General features: G+C 33.7%; 1 protein-coding gene across 2 annotated transcripts in view; it reads right to left on the reverse strand.

Annotated features, from left to right (window-relative positions):
- COMMD10 (COMM domain containing 10) overlaps positions 1 to 17,349 on the reverse strand; it is a 151,475-nt gene that overhangs the window by 101,960 nt on the left and 32,166 nt on the right. Inside the window, exon 6 of one of the 2 annotated variants that reach the window (XM_081054352.1) lies at positions 15,209 to 17,292. The exons of the other annotated variant lie outside the window; for it this stretch is intronic. Within the exon in view, the coding sequence (XP_080910478.1) occupies positions 17,221 to 17,292 (72 nt within the window). The 3' untranslated portion in view covers positions 15,209 to 17,220. Of the gene's footprint in view, positions 1 to 15,208; positions 17,293 to 17,349 lie in introns of those variants that run through there. 2 annotated transcript variants of the gene reach the window in all.

Raw genomic sequence — 17,349 nt, forward strand, 5'->3', positions numbered from 1 at the left:
TTATTCTCTATTATCTGTAAAAATGTAATACAGAGACATTTTTTTTAACTGGATGGTAGAAATCACTTAACTCAATCCCTTTGTTTTGTACATGAAAGTACTAAGATCAGAGAAGAGAAATGCTTTGTCCCAGGACACATAGCTATTTTAGTAATAAAGTCTAAGCCCTCTACAATAACATCAATATTAAAAAGAAAGAAAGAAAAGAAACCATGAATAGTAATCTCCAGCCAGAATTTTTTAAATATAGTAAATTAAATGTTACTATAATTAGCTCTAAAAAATTTTAGAACCTTAATTTGTTAGGATAACTGACTTTCATAATTCTTATACTAATAAATGTGATATGTTTTACTGACCTAAAATGGAGAAAAATTAATAGGTGATTAACATTGCTAATATAAATAAAGGTGAACTCCTACTGTATAAAGCAGTATAAGTAGAGCCTACAAGAGTGGAAACCATGGGAGACAGTCATAGCTCAGTCTAAATCCAATTAAAATAATTTGGCTGATAGCAACAGAACCTGGCTCAAGATAATCTGAAGGAAAACAGAGAATCATATTAGAATTAGAATGCTTTAAATTGGCACTAAGTAGGTGAATGTACTCACATTCCTCCCTGTAAATTAAAAAAAAAAAGTTGGTACCTACCTTTATATTCTCTTATCCTCTCTTTTTTTCACTAGGACACACAAAATGTTTGCTTATCTGCAAGATTTTTTAAAAAATATACTTATCTAACAAATACAGAACACCAGTGAGTTTATATTTAAGAACCTTTTCTCTCTCCTAATAGACTCTAATACTATAAATTAGTAGGATATTGGTAATTAGCAGGAGACTTTCTTAATGAACACATTTGTTTTAAGTAGTACTTTTAAATTCTAAAAAATGAGAATCTGAAGATTCTGAAGGCACAAATAAAACATAAGGGGAACAAAGCACAAACAATATGTCATTAGTTAATACAGTGGAGTGACATTTAATTTATGTGAATTTAACTATGAATCACTTACACAAATTCAACTATACACTTCACAAACTGACATAGAATAATTAAACAATGCAAGCAATTAAGTCTACCAGTTCCCTGAATGAATGGAAGTTCTAAGGTGAGTGTGAAATGGAAAATGTGAATCAGCTGTTTCCTCAGTCAATGCACGCTGAGGTCTTGTGTGTGGACGGTGTTTCTAGTGTTAAAAGACATACCTGTACTCTAAATGTTTGAATAAAGAAACAGCAAACTGTTCCAATAAACTGCTAAACAAAAATAATATGGCTGAAATGGCCTTATTTAGAAATGGTATGCTGGGATATGATGTGATACTCTCCAAAGGGATTCCCTCTCCCTCTCAAGCACAGTCTTGTCTGTATGAAATTATCACCTTCTACACAGTTAGATCTTAAAACCGTTTCTCCGTAAGATTTCACTGAAAACAAACAAAGAAAAGGCCATCACTCTTTTTAACATTAATGTGCAAAAAATAAATAAATAAATAAGAAGTGAGACAGGTAGGCAGAAATGAGGATTTTCCCACATAGGGAAAACTATATGGGGCTAGTAAAGTCAGCCTTTGAATATAGATTTGGGTCAACTTGCTATATGAATATATTGACAGAAGAATATACCTGCCAAAAAGGACCCTTTATGGTTAACTGGTCTCAAATTCATTACCAGAGAAAGAACAGCATAGAGAATATAGTCAATAATATTGCAACAACTACGTAGTGTCAGGTGTGAACGAGACTAATTGGGGGATCACTGCATAAATTACATAAATCAAAATAAATAAATACATAAATATATTTTTAAAAATTCATTACCAGAGTTTAGCAGCCATTGCTTGCAGAGGCTTCTCATACATGCTACATTTCAGTGAAAAGCCACAGACTGGATTGCCACGCCTCCCCCACTGAGCTTATGCTGTATGAGTGAACACTTAAGCTTGTAGGATTGAAATTCAACCAATAGGACCGACACTTTCCCTATCCAATCGGAGCTACACAGCTATATCCTCATTTGCCTCTTCACCAACCAATCAGAGTGGCTCCATTCCAACCAATCAGGATGGTGCCATTTGGCCCAATGAAACTGAGCGTTTGGAGTCCTCAATTGCATAGAAAGAGATCAATCAGGGACCAGGATGGGAACTTCTCTCTATAAAAGTCAACCAGCCTCCCTTCTGTCTCTGGACTGTTTACTTTCAGTTTCCACTGAAGCCTGTTTCTCCAGCAGGAGCTGTAACACTGGCCAGAGCTATAACACAAGAGCAGAGCAGAGCTGTCTTGCCAGACTGGAAATGTAACAGTGGGGCTGCCTCCCCCAGGCCACCTCACCAGGGTCAACTTGCCGGAGGGGTTTCACAGTCGTGCTGTATCATAATTAACCTGTATCACTAGTGAGCTGTTTCACAGCCGTGCGGTTCTACAGCTGAGCTGTATCACAGCTGACATAAAGTCTTCCCTTTTACTACACACCAAATTGGGGACTCCTGTTGGCATTGAATTGGTAAGGGTGACCTTCGATTGACAAATGTTAATCAATTATAAACTAAGACTTAACTATTTCAAAAGACTTTTATATCAGAACTTCAAAAATTGCCAGAAACTACTAGTAAACCAAACTTCCCCACAAAGAACATTGAAAGTAAAAAGCACTCTCAAAAAACAGGTCAAGTTTGCCCTCTGTCAAACCCTATAATCAACTGGTAGGCACATACTGGTCAGGAAACATTTACACTTTTAGGCAAGTCGCTACTATTCACTTTTGAGGTCACAAGATGTTGCCAAATACAGATTTCAAGCTCCAAATTCAATATCACACCAGGAATTAAACATTAGGAGAGAGAATTAGGTTTTTAAAAAAGGTAAAATATTTCACAATTCCTACTTCTTTCCATTTCTGAGGAAATTGTTTCCTAAGCCTAACTCACAACCTGGCACTGACATGTTTGTACGCTGCTCTATGGTTATCCAACAAAGCAGCTGGAGGTGAGGTGACTAGCTTAGGGACTCCAGTGCACCCAGACATTTTCTGGGCTTAAGAAGTCAATCAACATCTCCGCTGACCTGCTACCTGCTTTCACTTCAGCTGAGTAACTAGGCTCCAGGAAAATTCAATCCAGACTCTTATTTTGACTGCCAGAAATTCTCTGATTCTCTAGGACTGTAAGTACTTCAACACTTAGCCCCACCTAAAACAACTGGAACAATTCTCAGCCCAATCCTCTATCAAGGTCATTTTCTCACTCCTCACACTTGAGAAATGGAAATAAATCAATTACTTTCAGGAGAGTTTCATAGCCATCAAAACAAAATCTTTAAGAGCAAGATAAAACCATAAAGATTGTGAGAACAGGGTTTACTGGACTAGCCATGGACCTGACTAAAGACAGATGGCAAAGTAATCACTATGGAAAAAGCATGGTGGTTCTTTATTAGATTGTACCTAATTTTCAGACTGTCTGGGACAATAACAAAAATGACTCATTGTTTATTAATTTCAAGGGTCCAATGAGACAAAGCATAAACGCACATAAAGTAATACCTGGCACATATTAAGTGGTCAATAAATGTTATCTTTTATCGTCATTATCTTCTTGATGGTTTGAAAGTGGTATAATCGGGTATAGTGGTCTGCTTGTACACTGCAGCTATTGAAACACTCAGCTTTGATGAGCTCCACCCAACCAGGATGAATAGAATTCATAAAGAGGGTGGCAGCACTTACAAAAGATACAATGAAGGATTTCAGCCACCTGCAAATTTTATATAATATTATGAAGAAATTAGATGTCCCCTCAGCCTCCAAATGGACCCTGACCCATATTAACTGACCCAATGCATTTTATAGGTTTAACATAAACAAAACATAAACAAAATAAACAAAATTTCCTTAAGAGAAATGTGTATCTATTTTAGGAATTACTCTTAATTACACCCCATTTTAAACGATATTTTTAAATTTGTCCTGTATCTTAACCTATATAATATCTCCCCATCTCCAAAGATCACTACTCTTATGAAACTGATAGCCAAAATATCTAGGATTAAGTAGTACTTTACTCATTAAGGGCATATGTATCATCAAAGAGAGGCATAAACACACTATTATGTGACAGCAACCTAATTATTAGTCATTAGCATGCCAACTTAAACTATTAGAGGAGGTGACTATTAGGTAACATGCATACCTGAATACACAATATCTATTCTCAAAGCTAAGAAATCTATAAATTATTCTACTCACCTGTCTACAGCAAAAAGGCTTGATAAATTTAAAGCAAGCTATTATAGGTACATGCGTACGATTTTCATATTTTCTTGTACTGTAAAATCAAGTCAATATACATTACAATCAGTTGAAGAGAAAAATATCCAAATTAAAATGGGAATGAAAATCTGAGCATCATTTACATGAAGCAGAAGAATTTTTGGTTTCTCATTTTAGAATAAGACCATCTTATAACTAGCAACATATTTCCATTAGACTATTTCTTTTATTATAGCGTTAACAATTAAATAATACCATCCCCCTCCTCTCTTAACAAAAAAGGATGATTATAGTATGCCTGCCTCAAAGCAGTTGGAGGTTCAATATTTGTAAAGGGTTTTAAGCCCTGTAGTTGCAAGCTACTACATAAATACAAAGTATTACCATTGAGAATGGTGATATGAAAGGAAAGATGGTTTAATATAATAGAAAATTACATTTATAATTGGCACATTGCCACACTACCCCTGTAGATTTGTTCTTTCAGAGCACATACCCTATGAAAGGTCACTGTAGATGAAAAAAAAAATCCCACAGGGATTTCAAGTAGCCTACAATACAATACTAGTAATTAAGGATGCAGTATTCTGCCTCTATATTCATCCGGGAATCATTTCTACTAATTAAGAAAAAAGGAACAATGATTTGTTAAAAATGATAGCTAAGACAATTCAATCTCAATTCTAATAGCTTGCTTACAAAGTAGAATATTGTTAACACAGAACAATTTTTTTTCTTAAAGAGTAAAATATTGTATAAACCACCAAGTCAGTATTTCAACTATCTTCTTAGATAATACATATATTCCTAAAAATATCTTTCTGAGCAATTTATGTTCCTGACGCAATGTTAAATTACAGCACTGCAAATTCAAATTCAATTAACAATAAGTGCCTACTATGTGAGAGTCATTATAGTAAGCATTCCACAAACATTATCTCATTTAATTCTAATCACTAATCCTAGGAGGCAGGTATCACAAGCCACATTTTCAAATTGGGAAATTTTCCACACAAGATTCAGATTCTTGACCACAGTCTGATAATTTAAAATCAGTCTTCTCACTTTAAATCGAATGTTCCCTCATTGTGTTAAATTAGGGTTTCTCTGGCTGTGATTTGTCAACTGACAAATCATCTAACCTCACTGGACCTGAATTTTTTCTTAGGAGTTGAAATACTCCTAAGATCGGTCTTCGCCATTCTTTCTCTCAATCTCTAAAATTCAATATTTTAATCATTTTAAAGTGTATAATTCCGGGGCTTCCAATACATTTACCATGCTGTACAACTATTGCCATTATCTAATTCCAGAACATTTTCATCACCCCAAAAAGAAACTCATAACCTTTAAGCTGTCACTTCCCATTCTCCCTACTCCCAGGCCCTACTGTGCTTGCTGTTCCTATGAATTTGCCTAACCTGGACATTTCATATAAATGGAATCACGTAATATGTGACCTACTGTGCCTGGCTTCTTTTATTAAGCAAATACTTTTGAGATTCATCCACATTGTGCCATGTGGATTCCTTTTTGGCTCAAAAATATTCATTCCTTTTCATCGCTCAAAAATATTCTGTTGTATGTATATGCCACAATTTGTTTATCCATTCATTGACTGATGGACATTTGAGTTGTTTCACCTTTTGGCTACTGTGACTAGTGCTGCTATAAACATGCATGCACACGTACTTGATTGAGTCCTTGTTTTCAGCTATGCTGTGTATCTATCCAGGAGTAGAACTGTGGAATCAGATGATAATTCTGCATTTGAAAATTCTGAGGAACTGCCAAACTCCCACAGAAGTGCCAATTTCCCACAGAAGTGGCTGAACCATTTTACATTCCCACTAGAACTGTATGAGGGGTCTAATTTCTCCATTTCCTCATCAACACTTATTTTCCTTTCTTTTAAATTATAGTGATCCTAATAAGTATGAAGTGGTATCTCATTGTGGTTTTGATTTGCATTTCCTTATGACTAATGACGTTGTCTGTCTTTTCATGTGCTTCTTGGCCATTTGTATATATTCTTTAGAGAAATGTCTATCTAAATAAATCCTTTGCCCGATTTTTATTTGAGTTGTTTCTTTGCTGTTGAGTTGTAGGAGTTATTTACACATTCTAGATACAAATCCTGTATCAGAAATATGATTTGCAAGTATTTTTTCCATTCTTTGTTATCTTTTCATTTTCTTCATAATGTCCTTTGATACACAAAAGTTATTAATTTTGATGCAGTCCAATTCACCTATTTTCTTTTCTTATTTGTGTTTTTGGTGTCCTATCTAAGAATCCATTTCCAAATCCATCTAAGATCTCTTCTTGCTGGAAAATTCCATAAGCCTTTACCCATTCCATAAATAAAATTGTATCTGGATAATTCCACTTGTTTTTCTGCTTAAAATTACAAAAGGGTTACTTCGGAGCATTTATTATATTGCCCTTATCAAGGAAGTGGCAGCGTTTTAAGTTTGGATAAAATTACCCTTTGAAAATGGATGGGTTAGAACTCCTTGAGATAAAACAGGACATCTCTTAAAGATCTGTTCCATTATAAAAAAAGGAAGAAGAGAAAGAGAAGGAAGATGAGAGGAGGGGAGGGAGCAAATTCTCTCTGAGAACCTCATAAATCAATAAACGATAAACACACACACACACACACACACACACACACAATTTTAAAAGACATTCCAAACTATATGTCCAAACATGTTAATTCCTGGAAAAGACAGTTTACCTGGCAATAAAAATTCAATACTTTAGCAGTTACTAGAATTCTCTCTAACACATGGATAGCATTTCTAAGATCTACATCCCTCACTTTAGGCAATATGTTAGTATCTACCAAATGGTTTAAATATGGCTGTAAAAGCAAATGTATTATGAAAGGATTACTAGAAAAATAAGCCATACTTACCAAAAAAAAAAAAAAAAAAAGACACAAGATGGAACATACAAACACCAGAATACTCTGCAGCCATTTAAAATGATGTTGCTGAATAGAAGTTAATTTACTGATAATGGCAGCTGTTTTACAACGTAATGCTCTATGGGGGGAAAAGAACTAGTTTATAATGGATAGATTTGAAAAGCTACATACTGAGTATGTCATAAAGTTATCTTTAGGTAGGATTACAGTAGATGAATTTTATTTTCTTACATTTTCTGATTTTTCTACAATGTAAATTATTTGTATAAATCTAGGAAAGTATGAAAGTTAACTTTAGAAAAGAGACATAATCAAAACAAATAAAACCAAAATTCCTAAAAATGAAATTCATAAACAAGAATTTCCTTGTATACATTCCTTACTATTACATTTCATATTCGCCGAGTATATGTAATTTGTCAGCTATATGCTTTAGTTAACCACAACAATAACAACAAATATATAGAGTGTTTCACTGTTATAATAGCACAATGACTGAGTAGAGCAAATTTCACATCAACTCCAGATAATACCAACAAAACAATTTTTAAAAACTTAAAATCGGCAGGGTGGCCAGATGGCTCAGTTAGAGTGCGAGCTCTCAACAACAAGGTTGCCGGTTCAATTCCCACTACGCCGCCTGCAACTAAATATTGAAAAAGGCAACTGGACTTGGAGCTGAGCGATGCCCTCCACAACTAGATTGAAGGACAATGACTTGGAGCTGATGATCCCTGGAGAAACACACTGTTCCCCAATATTCACCAATAAAATTAAAAAAAAAAACACAAAACTGGTCTCTTAAAAAAAAACACCTTAAAATACGAGATTTAAAAAGTTGTTTATAGTTTGTTACTTCATTCATTAGACTTAGGGATCAAAACATTTTTGAAACAAGAAGCTAACAGGGTTTGTAAAACTTAGAATATATTAATTTTTGTCTCTTGTTTTTGCTAGTGACAAGGGGTGGGATAAGTGGTAAGATAAGAATAACACTGCTTCACCAATCCTATTTCTACCCCTTTATTCATCTGTGGCCACAGTTATTGTATGTTCCCACTGCCTATGGGTATCATTCTCCATCATATGATAAGGCGACTAAAATTGACTATTTTCTGTGTACTAGCTGAACAGCTGCCTTCAGACCCTCAAACATATATCCAGGTATAGACTGAAAGCACAGAACTAATGATGTTGAGCTGATGCTAAACACTAACAAGAAAATAACCAAACCAAACTTACAATCATTAGGCATCTTAGAATGGCCACGTTTCCAAATAAGAAGTCAGGTGATACAAGATTTGAGGATTTGACTAAACCCTTAAAGCACTTTATATGGAGACATGAGATTTTTTTTTAAAAACTTACACAATTTTGAATCATAAATATTAAAGACAGTTGAAAAGCTCAAAAAAAAATCCAAAACCACACAAAATAAAGATTTTGTATGTAATCTTACTAGAAAAATATTCACTTTACCATAAAAACCAATATTTTGTTCTGAGAAGAGAAATATACAGTAAAAGTGATTCCTCCTCTTCATATAAGTTTAATTTCTTCTAAATAATTCTCATATCAAAGAAAGAAAAAATCTGAAAGATACATAATTTGCAGAATCCGTTAAAGATATATTTAAGCACTCATATGGTACCTAACACCAAACATGCTTACAATCTCATTTAAAGTAGGCCAGGAAAGAAAAGTGATTGTTAACTCTCTTTTGAACAAGATTATTAGGACTGAATTCAATATTCAACAATGCGATTTACTCATGAGAAAATTTAATCTAGCCATCTTTACTTGTCCTGAATCTAAAATTTATAATACCATCCCAAAATCAGAATACCAGACTCAGGAAACCAGTTCAGAAAATCACCAATGATGTTCAAAGCTAATGAATTCAAAAAACGTATAAAACATTTACATTTTAACTGATTTCTGGCTATAGTATCATCGGTATTTTCTAGCAGATGCTGGGTATATTATCAACCAAGGAAGGAACAGACCAAGAAGCAGCCACTGGCCAACACTGAGAACCCCTAGGATACGGAGCAAATCTTCATATATTTAGACCAACCACGTCAGTCTCCAAGTTAACGTAAAAGTTCAGGAAATACCAGACACCAGGTTTTACTTGCATTCACTTCTCCATCTTAAAGGATATGTTATACACCTGACCAAGCCACAGAGGTCGAAGACTCAAACAAAACCCCCTGAGTGATCCTTAGTGTCCGTGTGAGGCTCAACACTGGTTCTCCGTTGATAAATCTCAAAGGGGCAATCAATACTGGTCAGTAACAGTGAAATATCCTAAAGTACTAAGTTTATTCATTTTCTCACTATCCAACATAACTATGTCATACTATTTCCTCTATTCTCAAACCTCCTAGACCTACCCAGTCCCCTAATGACTGCATTGACAAAATAAAAGCAATCAGGCACAACTTTCTCTTCCCACCATCGAAACTACCTGTCCTCCTCCTTTTGTAGTACAACAAATAGTATGTTCCCACTTCCATCAAAGTCCAATCCTTCCATCTGTGCTCTGGACCTCAAATTTCTCACTTCCTCAAATAACTTATATCCCTCTCTGTCCTGCATCACCAATTTCTCCCCGAGTGGATCTGTGGCATCAGCATACAAACCTCCTCTAATATATCTCCAGTCATTAAATCCATATTTCCGCTACATTCACCATCCTATTTCTTTTCTTCTTGAAAGAGTTATCTATAGGTTGCTTTTACTTTCTCTCCTCATATCCTCATATTCTTTACTCAGTTTTCTTTCCAATCAGGTTTCTTCTTCCATTGAATTGTAATTGAGATTACAATAGTCAAAGTCATCAGAGAAGTCCACCTGCCAAGTCCAACAGTCACACGTCTGTTCACTTTCCTGACCTCTCAACGGCATTCAATACTGGTCTCCACCTTAGAACACCTTCTTCTCCTGCCCCGAATAGTGATCACTGATGACCTTGATGTCACTAAATTGTTTAACCACTATGTAGTGTCCGTACTCATAAGTTCACGCTGTTGACTCAGATATACCTGGGTTCAAATCTTGGCTCCATCACTTTCTAGAATCCAACTTAGGGAAAGATATTTAACCACTGAGCCTCTGCATCTTGATCTACAAACTAGGGGAAATATTAGTACCTAATTCATAGCTATGAGGGTTAACTTAGCGTCTTTTGTCCCCCTCTCTATTATCTCTTGGTAGCATGTGATATAATTTGACTCTAGGAAATGCTCTTTTCCTTTGGTCTCTGGCTGATCCTTCTCATCCCTTCCCATCACTGTCATAAGCTCCTCCAACTCTACTTCCCTTTTAAATTTAGGAATTCATTAATGTTCTTATTCTCTCCCCCAGTGACTGATCTCTTCCATTTTCATGACTAACATCATAATCTAAACTTCAGTGATATCCAAATCTCAATTTCTAATCTATAATTTTTCTCCAAGCCCCAGACTGCAATCTCCACCTGGATATCTCAACTACCTCATACTCGACATACTAAAAATGGAAATCTCTATCCTTTTTCATGTGTTTTTTCCTCAACTTGAAACTCCCCTGTCTTTCAGTCTCTTAACTCCTTGCTGTCAGTTTCCATAGTATGGCATATTTCCTCTTTTGTAACAGTCATTAAACTTATATTTACCAGCTTAATATGTGTTACCTGCTAGAACATAAGCTCTATGAAGTAAAATAAAATCTGTTAATAAATCTCTAATACCTTGTCTAGAACCTCATGAATAGTAAATGCTTAATAAATATGTCTTGAATTGCATTTGAGCTATTTAAAGTTATTGCTTAGTTATATTATTGAACTTATTAGCATTTTATTTGTTCAGATGCCTAATTCATTGTTAGCCCCATTATTTCAAAATACTTAAACTACTCATTTACATTATTGTCATTTCTAATCCACAAAAATACATCAAATAAAACTTAAAGGTACTTCTAAACATATTCTATTATGTTTGAGGAACTCTACAATTATCAATGGCCTTTGGATTTCAAAAATGTTTTAAAGTTCAGAAGCTAGGAAAGATAAGAGAGGGCGATATTGTTTCCCTACTTTGGAATTCCACAAAAAAATTTAAAAGAATTTTAGCAAAAAGATGATTTTTAAATTCTGAAATGCATAAACTTTCTGGAGTACTTTTAAAGAGGATTTTCTCCTCAAAGACTCTTGTATAGGGGGTGGTCGGATGGCTCAGTTGGTTAGAGTGCGAGCTCTTAACAATAGGGTTGCCAGTAGGATTCCCACATGGGATGGTGGGCTGCATCCCCTGCAACTAAAGACTGAAAACAGCGACTGCACTTGGAGCTGAGCTGCGCCCTGCACAACTAGATTGAAGGACAAGACTTGGAGCTGATGGGCCCTGGAGAAGCACACTGTTTCCCAATATTCCCCAATAAAATTTTGAAAGACTCCTGTATCACTTTCTTCACAATATTAAATTCTATCACACTCTAATTGTGTACTACTATTTTGTCTGTTTTTACTCATTTAAGTTAAATAGTGTCTAAAAGCAATATTTTTGTTAGCTTATGAAGTCTTATCGTGGATGAATGCAGACTTTCCATTAGGTAGCCTGAAATACAGAAAAGAGCTTACACACACACAGACTCTCTCACACACACACAGACTCTCTCACACATACACAGCTCAAGAGGTTCACTGCGACATCAAGAAGCTACACACATATGATTTGAACACTTCAATATATTTGAATATACATATGATCTTTTAGAAAGTCATATTCATCACAAAACTAAAAAATCACTAAACTGAGAAAAGGCTTTTTTGTATGACTCTTATTTAGAAATTATGACACCTTGAAAGATACTATCATTGAAAAATTGATCACGACGCAAAAGGATATGAAACAAAATTAAAAATCAGAAAAGTAGAGCCACAAAGCCTTAGGAATATTTAAACAAATTTGATTCTGAAGAACCACTCTTTGTTTTCAAAGTATCTGGCCATTATCTAACAAATAGGGCTGTTTCTATTTTTCCTTACTGCTAAACTATTTGATCAGATTGCTTCTACATGTTCTACAACAAAGTAAACACATATAACAAAAGTGTGTTTAACTTGTATACACTAATGGAATAAAGGAATTATAAAAAAAAGGGCTCTATAATATTACAAAAATCCCTGGGCTTTTCTCTGGTCTCCTAAAATTATCCACGTAACTAGTTATCTACAAACTTATTTTTGAGGTAATAGGGTTACACCTTTCTCCAGAAACTCTTAAATCCTTCAGTGTAAACTTTGAGTTTCTGTGTGTGTTCCCAAAATGACTATGGAAAGCCATTTATCAAACTATAGCAAGACGTATTTTTGTTTACACCCTTTTACCAAGTAAGGATACTCCTGGGGAATGACCCTAAATACCAAGGAGGCTCCATTCATTCATTCATCATTCAATAAACGTTTATTAAGCACGTACTATATATGTATACAAAAAGATGTTTATCACAATACAGTAGAAAAACACTAGAAACAAACTCACTATGTGATAATAGAAAAATTGGCAAAAAACTGTATTATGTCATAGCCAAAAATATGATGCAATTATTTAAAATATATTAGTGATGAGTTTGAAGTACTATGAAAAAGGTTTGTTATAGAGTTAAGTGAAAAATACAGAATGTAAAATCAAAAAAGTCATATGATCAACTCTCAAAGGAAGTATGCATAGAATAAACACTAAAAACTAAACACTAAAAATGAGTAATCCAATAGCTTGGCTGCATCTTGACAATAAATCTGTAAGTTTTTCCTTCCACATCTCTACAATTTTCAAGTTATCTATAATAAACATATACAACTTAGGTAATAAAAAAAAAATCCACATTAAAAAAAAAAGTCAATATTCATCAATCATTTCAAAAACAAAAATCACTAACCTGTCTTAAATATTTTCTGAACCCTGAATAACCATCCCAAATGACACAAATAAAAGTATCTTGAAACAGAAGCGCTGGAGACAAAACTCAGTTTATAAAATTTCTGATCAAAATCAGTGAGTAAAAAGCCCAAGGCTTTATAGAATGTCTCTTCAGATCACAAGACAGTATTTTGTAGGAAAAGAAATAATTGCTATTTTTGCAAAATGAAAAAAAAAAATCTGATTCATGCATGAAATTATCTTCTCATAACCATATCTAATACTGAAAACTAATAATAAAATTTCAATTCTTTTTCCTAGGTCAAAAAAGAGCATCACTTTTTTTTTTAATCACTTATAAGTTAATAGATGCATAGGAAAAAATTGGAAGGTCATGTAGCAAAATATAACTGTTGTGGGTACTGGAATTGTATTTGTTTTTAATTGACTTTTTACCTATATTTTCTAAAATGTCAATTATAAATATGTGCAGCTATTATAATAGAGAAAAATAAATTAAAATTCTCATGTGAATAGGATAATATATTCCCTATATAGATGAGGTTAATAAAAATACAACATTTGTAAAATTCAGACCTGCTCATGAGAGTAGCTCAGAAAAATATGACGGTCCTTCAAAATCAGGCAGCACAACACCACCCTTAAGGAAATCAAAAGACTTTAAATTTCTAATTCAACAATTCATGATTTGAACAGCATATGTATTTTTCTCTTACTGAGAAATCTGCCATAACTAGATCTAAGGATATGTTTTCTTTTTAATGATATACCCTATTTTTTGTTCATAAGACATCACCATCAATGATGTCATACAGCCCATAAAATAAGGTGTGTTAATAAATGCAGCTTCTTTTTTCTTCCTCGCCCCCATTTTTGTATTGTTGTTTTTTAATGCAGCTTCTATTGAACTGAGATAACAACTTGAAAACATACGTTACTTAATATTATATATAAAAGTGTATATTAGTGTCTCTCATTGATTTAAAGTCTTAGATTGTTTCAACTTAATCAAATAAAAAGGAAAATAAAGTTTAGAATACACATAACTATAATTTTATGAAAAACAACAATAAAACAATCATTGCATTTTAGAAGAGCTTTTAACATTTTGAAACATAAAAACATTACAGGATCAAGTGCAAAATTATTAAATAAGCACAATTACAGAGTATCCTAGTGATGAATATAGCACAGGACTCTGAAATAAAACTGTCTGATTTCAATCCTATTACTGCTGTTTATTAGTTGTAAATGTAGGAAAATAATTGAACTTCCACATGTTTCCATTTCTCCATCTATCTATTAGGTTGGTGCAAAACTAATTGTGGTTTAAAAAAGCTAAAAATAATTGCAAAAACCTCAATTACTTTTGCACCAACCTAATATACAATAAGGATAATAAGAATAATTTATACCTTGAAGAGAGTTTTAAAGGAAGTAATACCATGTCTAGCACAAAGTAAGCACTAAAAAAAAGAGCTTCCTCTGCTTCTTCTCACTCTGGATAGAATTTGTTATAAATTTTGAAAATAAAAATAAAGATCTCTAACTCAAAAAATTGGTATTGAAAGTCCTAACTTCATTCGAAATCATAATTCCCCATCCTTAAAGTACCTTCTGCAACCTGAGTATAATCCAATTTAACATTAACATAAATGAAAGTTCTCTTATCAAGGTGATTTCATCCTAATTGTTTCAAAAGAAGAAAAAACATGAAACACAGGATTCTTTCTTAAAAGATGTACAAAAAAAATTGAGAATCACTCATTAACAAAACATAATTGTCCTGAACAACAATTATTTTACTGTGGAAACTGCAACAATGCAAGATTAATGGCAAGTTTTATTTTAGTGTTTTTAAAATAGTCAAAGTTAATGTCTTAATATCATTCAAAATTACCAACATTTGTTACATATAAAACTGCTATTCTCTATAAATAAATAAATGTCAACTGTCTATGATTAGCCTGGAACTAGTTTGACTATAACTTAATAAAGCCATTCAGCTATGTTGGGGATTATTTTGTTCTTTTCTTATAAAGAAATTAATATAAGAGACAGAAAGTAACCAAAAAGTCAATAGTGTAAAAGGCTTTTTAATAAATATCATTTTAGCAAATGATCACATACAAATTAACAAACTGAAATCATGATGATTTCATTTATTTGTTCTGTACATTTGTGATTAACAGGCATTAATTTTGTTGATGGAAACAAGAGAAGTCTATTGTTATATACAGATTAGAAGTGTAAACACTTAGCATTTCCCACAACTACTGACTTTCACAAATTATTTTGAACGTTATTTCAAATAACATTGTGAATGCCAGAGGTTAGGTAAGCAAAGAGCTCTACTGCCCCCTAATGAAATAAACCAAAAAACAAAACAAAAACCCAGGCATTAAAAGAAACGCAAAACTCCTTTTTTAAGGTATCTGTGAAACAGGAAATAATCTCACTTTGCTAAATGCTATAGACAAACACTAAGACAATTAACTGAAAACAACTAGAATGGATATCAAAATACTGTAGGAAAAACTACAATCACCCAGTTTTCATGATAAAATTAGTAGCAAAACAGGAAAGCCTTGAGACAGAAATGTCCTAAGAGAACGGAGACCAGTACAACAATGTTATCAAATGTGATAGCAATTAAAACTTCACTGCAGGCTACACTTTTCATGTGTATGTTGGAAGTGAATGAGAAGAAAGACATTCTTAGAAACCATACTCTTCAGTAAATTATAGTTAAGTTTTCAATTCAGCAGCTCAAAAGTAAATACCATCAAAATATTCTCTAACAATTTGCACTGCCTCTAATCATCTCAGAATTATTTCAATATATGTATGTTTTCAGGATAGCTGACCTGGAAAATGTCTATTTAAAATAATTTTACCTAAATTTACTAATGCTGTTTTAAACAAACACTAATTTCGTAAGTACGACAACTTTGTACTTTACGGTATTTTGCATCATAAACTAAGCAGTGATTAACTTTTCATCTTCCTTTAAATAATCGCTTTCCCTTCCTTTAACAAAGCTGGTTTTTAAAACATCCTCCACACTCCAATTCTTTTTATCTAATATTCCAACCTGTCAAGAATTCCTGACTTCTCATTTCAGAAAAGAGTAAATGTTTGGGGGAAAGTAGTGGGTTGTCCTTAATGACAGGAGTTACTTAACAATTAACATCAAGGAACCAGATAATAACAGTACAAAGAATAGAATACTAGATCACAAAAACAGAGACAACGTCAACAAAATAAAAGCAAAATTTCCAGGCAGTGTGTCACTGAGCGGAACAAAGGTATAGTAGTTAACTGTTCCTTTACTGCTAGGACTTGTCACATCACTTGCAGATTTGTCCAGGTTGACAGTGGTTATACACTCCATTGGGTATCTATTGCTTAGGAGATATACGAAATGGACCAAATCTACATAATGCTACAGGGGCGATACACAACACAGAGAAAGAGGTTCACTTAAATCTACATAAAAATGAAAATATCCTTTACATTTGTGTGCTGCTGCTCTTTTCCCCAAGTATCTGTTTATTAATAAAAATGGTTCTCTAGCTCTGCAAGTTGTAAGGGTCACCAATATTCATCCAAAATTTCAGAATAGCAACACACAGAAAAATACAAATGTACACAAATCATTATCTCAAATAAGTTGGATCTCACATCTGTATAGATTTCCTGGATAATATAAACTAAAAACATGACTCTTTTACTAGAAGCATTATTCATTCATTCCCAACTGCCTAAAAATATAAGAGACATAGACATGTTTTGAAGGCATAATAAAGTCGCTGGGAGGACAAACACAAGCACTGCCAAAGTCGCGGTGCTGAAAGCATATCCAATACATGGTCAAAATAGTTGCCTTCCAACCTATAAATTGCACTTAGCTACTTAACATATGGTAGTCAAGAGAAACACAGCAGTGAAAGTATATAGTTACTTAGAGAATGAATGCACGTATGGATGCAGATCCTTGTGTGGTTTCTTTCACTCATGGCGTAGTCCCAGTCTATACCAGTGAGTTCCAGGCTGTTATCCTAAACCTAAAGGAATGCCTTCCCTAGTTCATGGGAGAATCAAAGGTGTTTTCAGGCTGTCCTTTGCCTCTCCAATTCCCAGTAAGAATAAATATGAAAACTATGATCAAGAAATAAAAGGAAGGAAGAATGCAAGGAAAAGGAAAAACAAAGGTTA

This window comes from Rhinolophus hipposideros, assembly GCF_964194185.1.
Source record: "Rhinolophus hipposideros genome assembly, chromosome: 7".
Taxonomy (NCBI): domain Eukaryota; kingdom Metazoa; phylum Chordata; class Mammalia; order Chiroptera; family Rhinolophidae; genus Rhinolophus; species Rhinolophus hipposideros.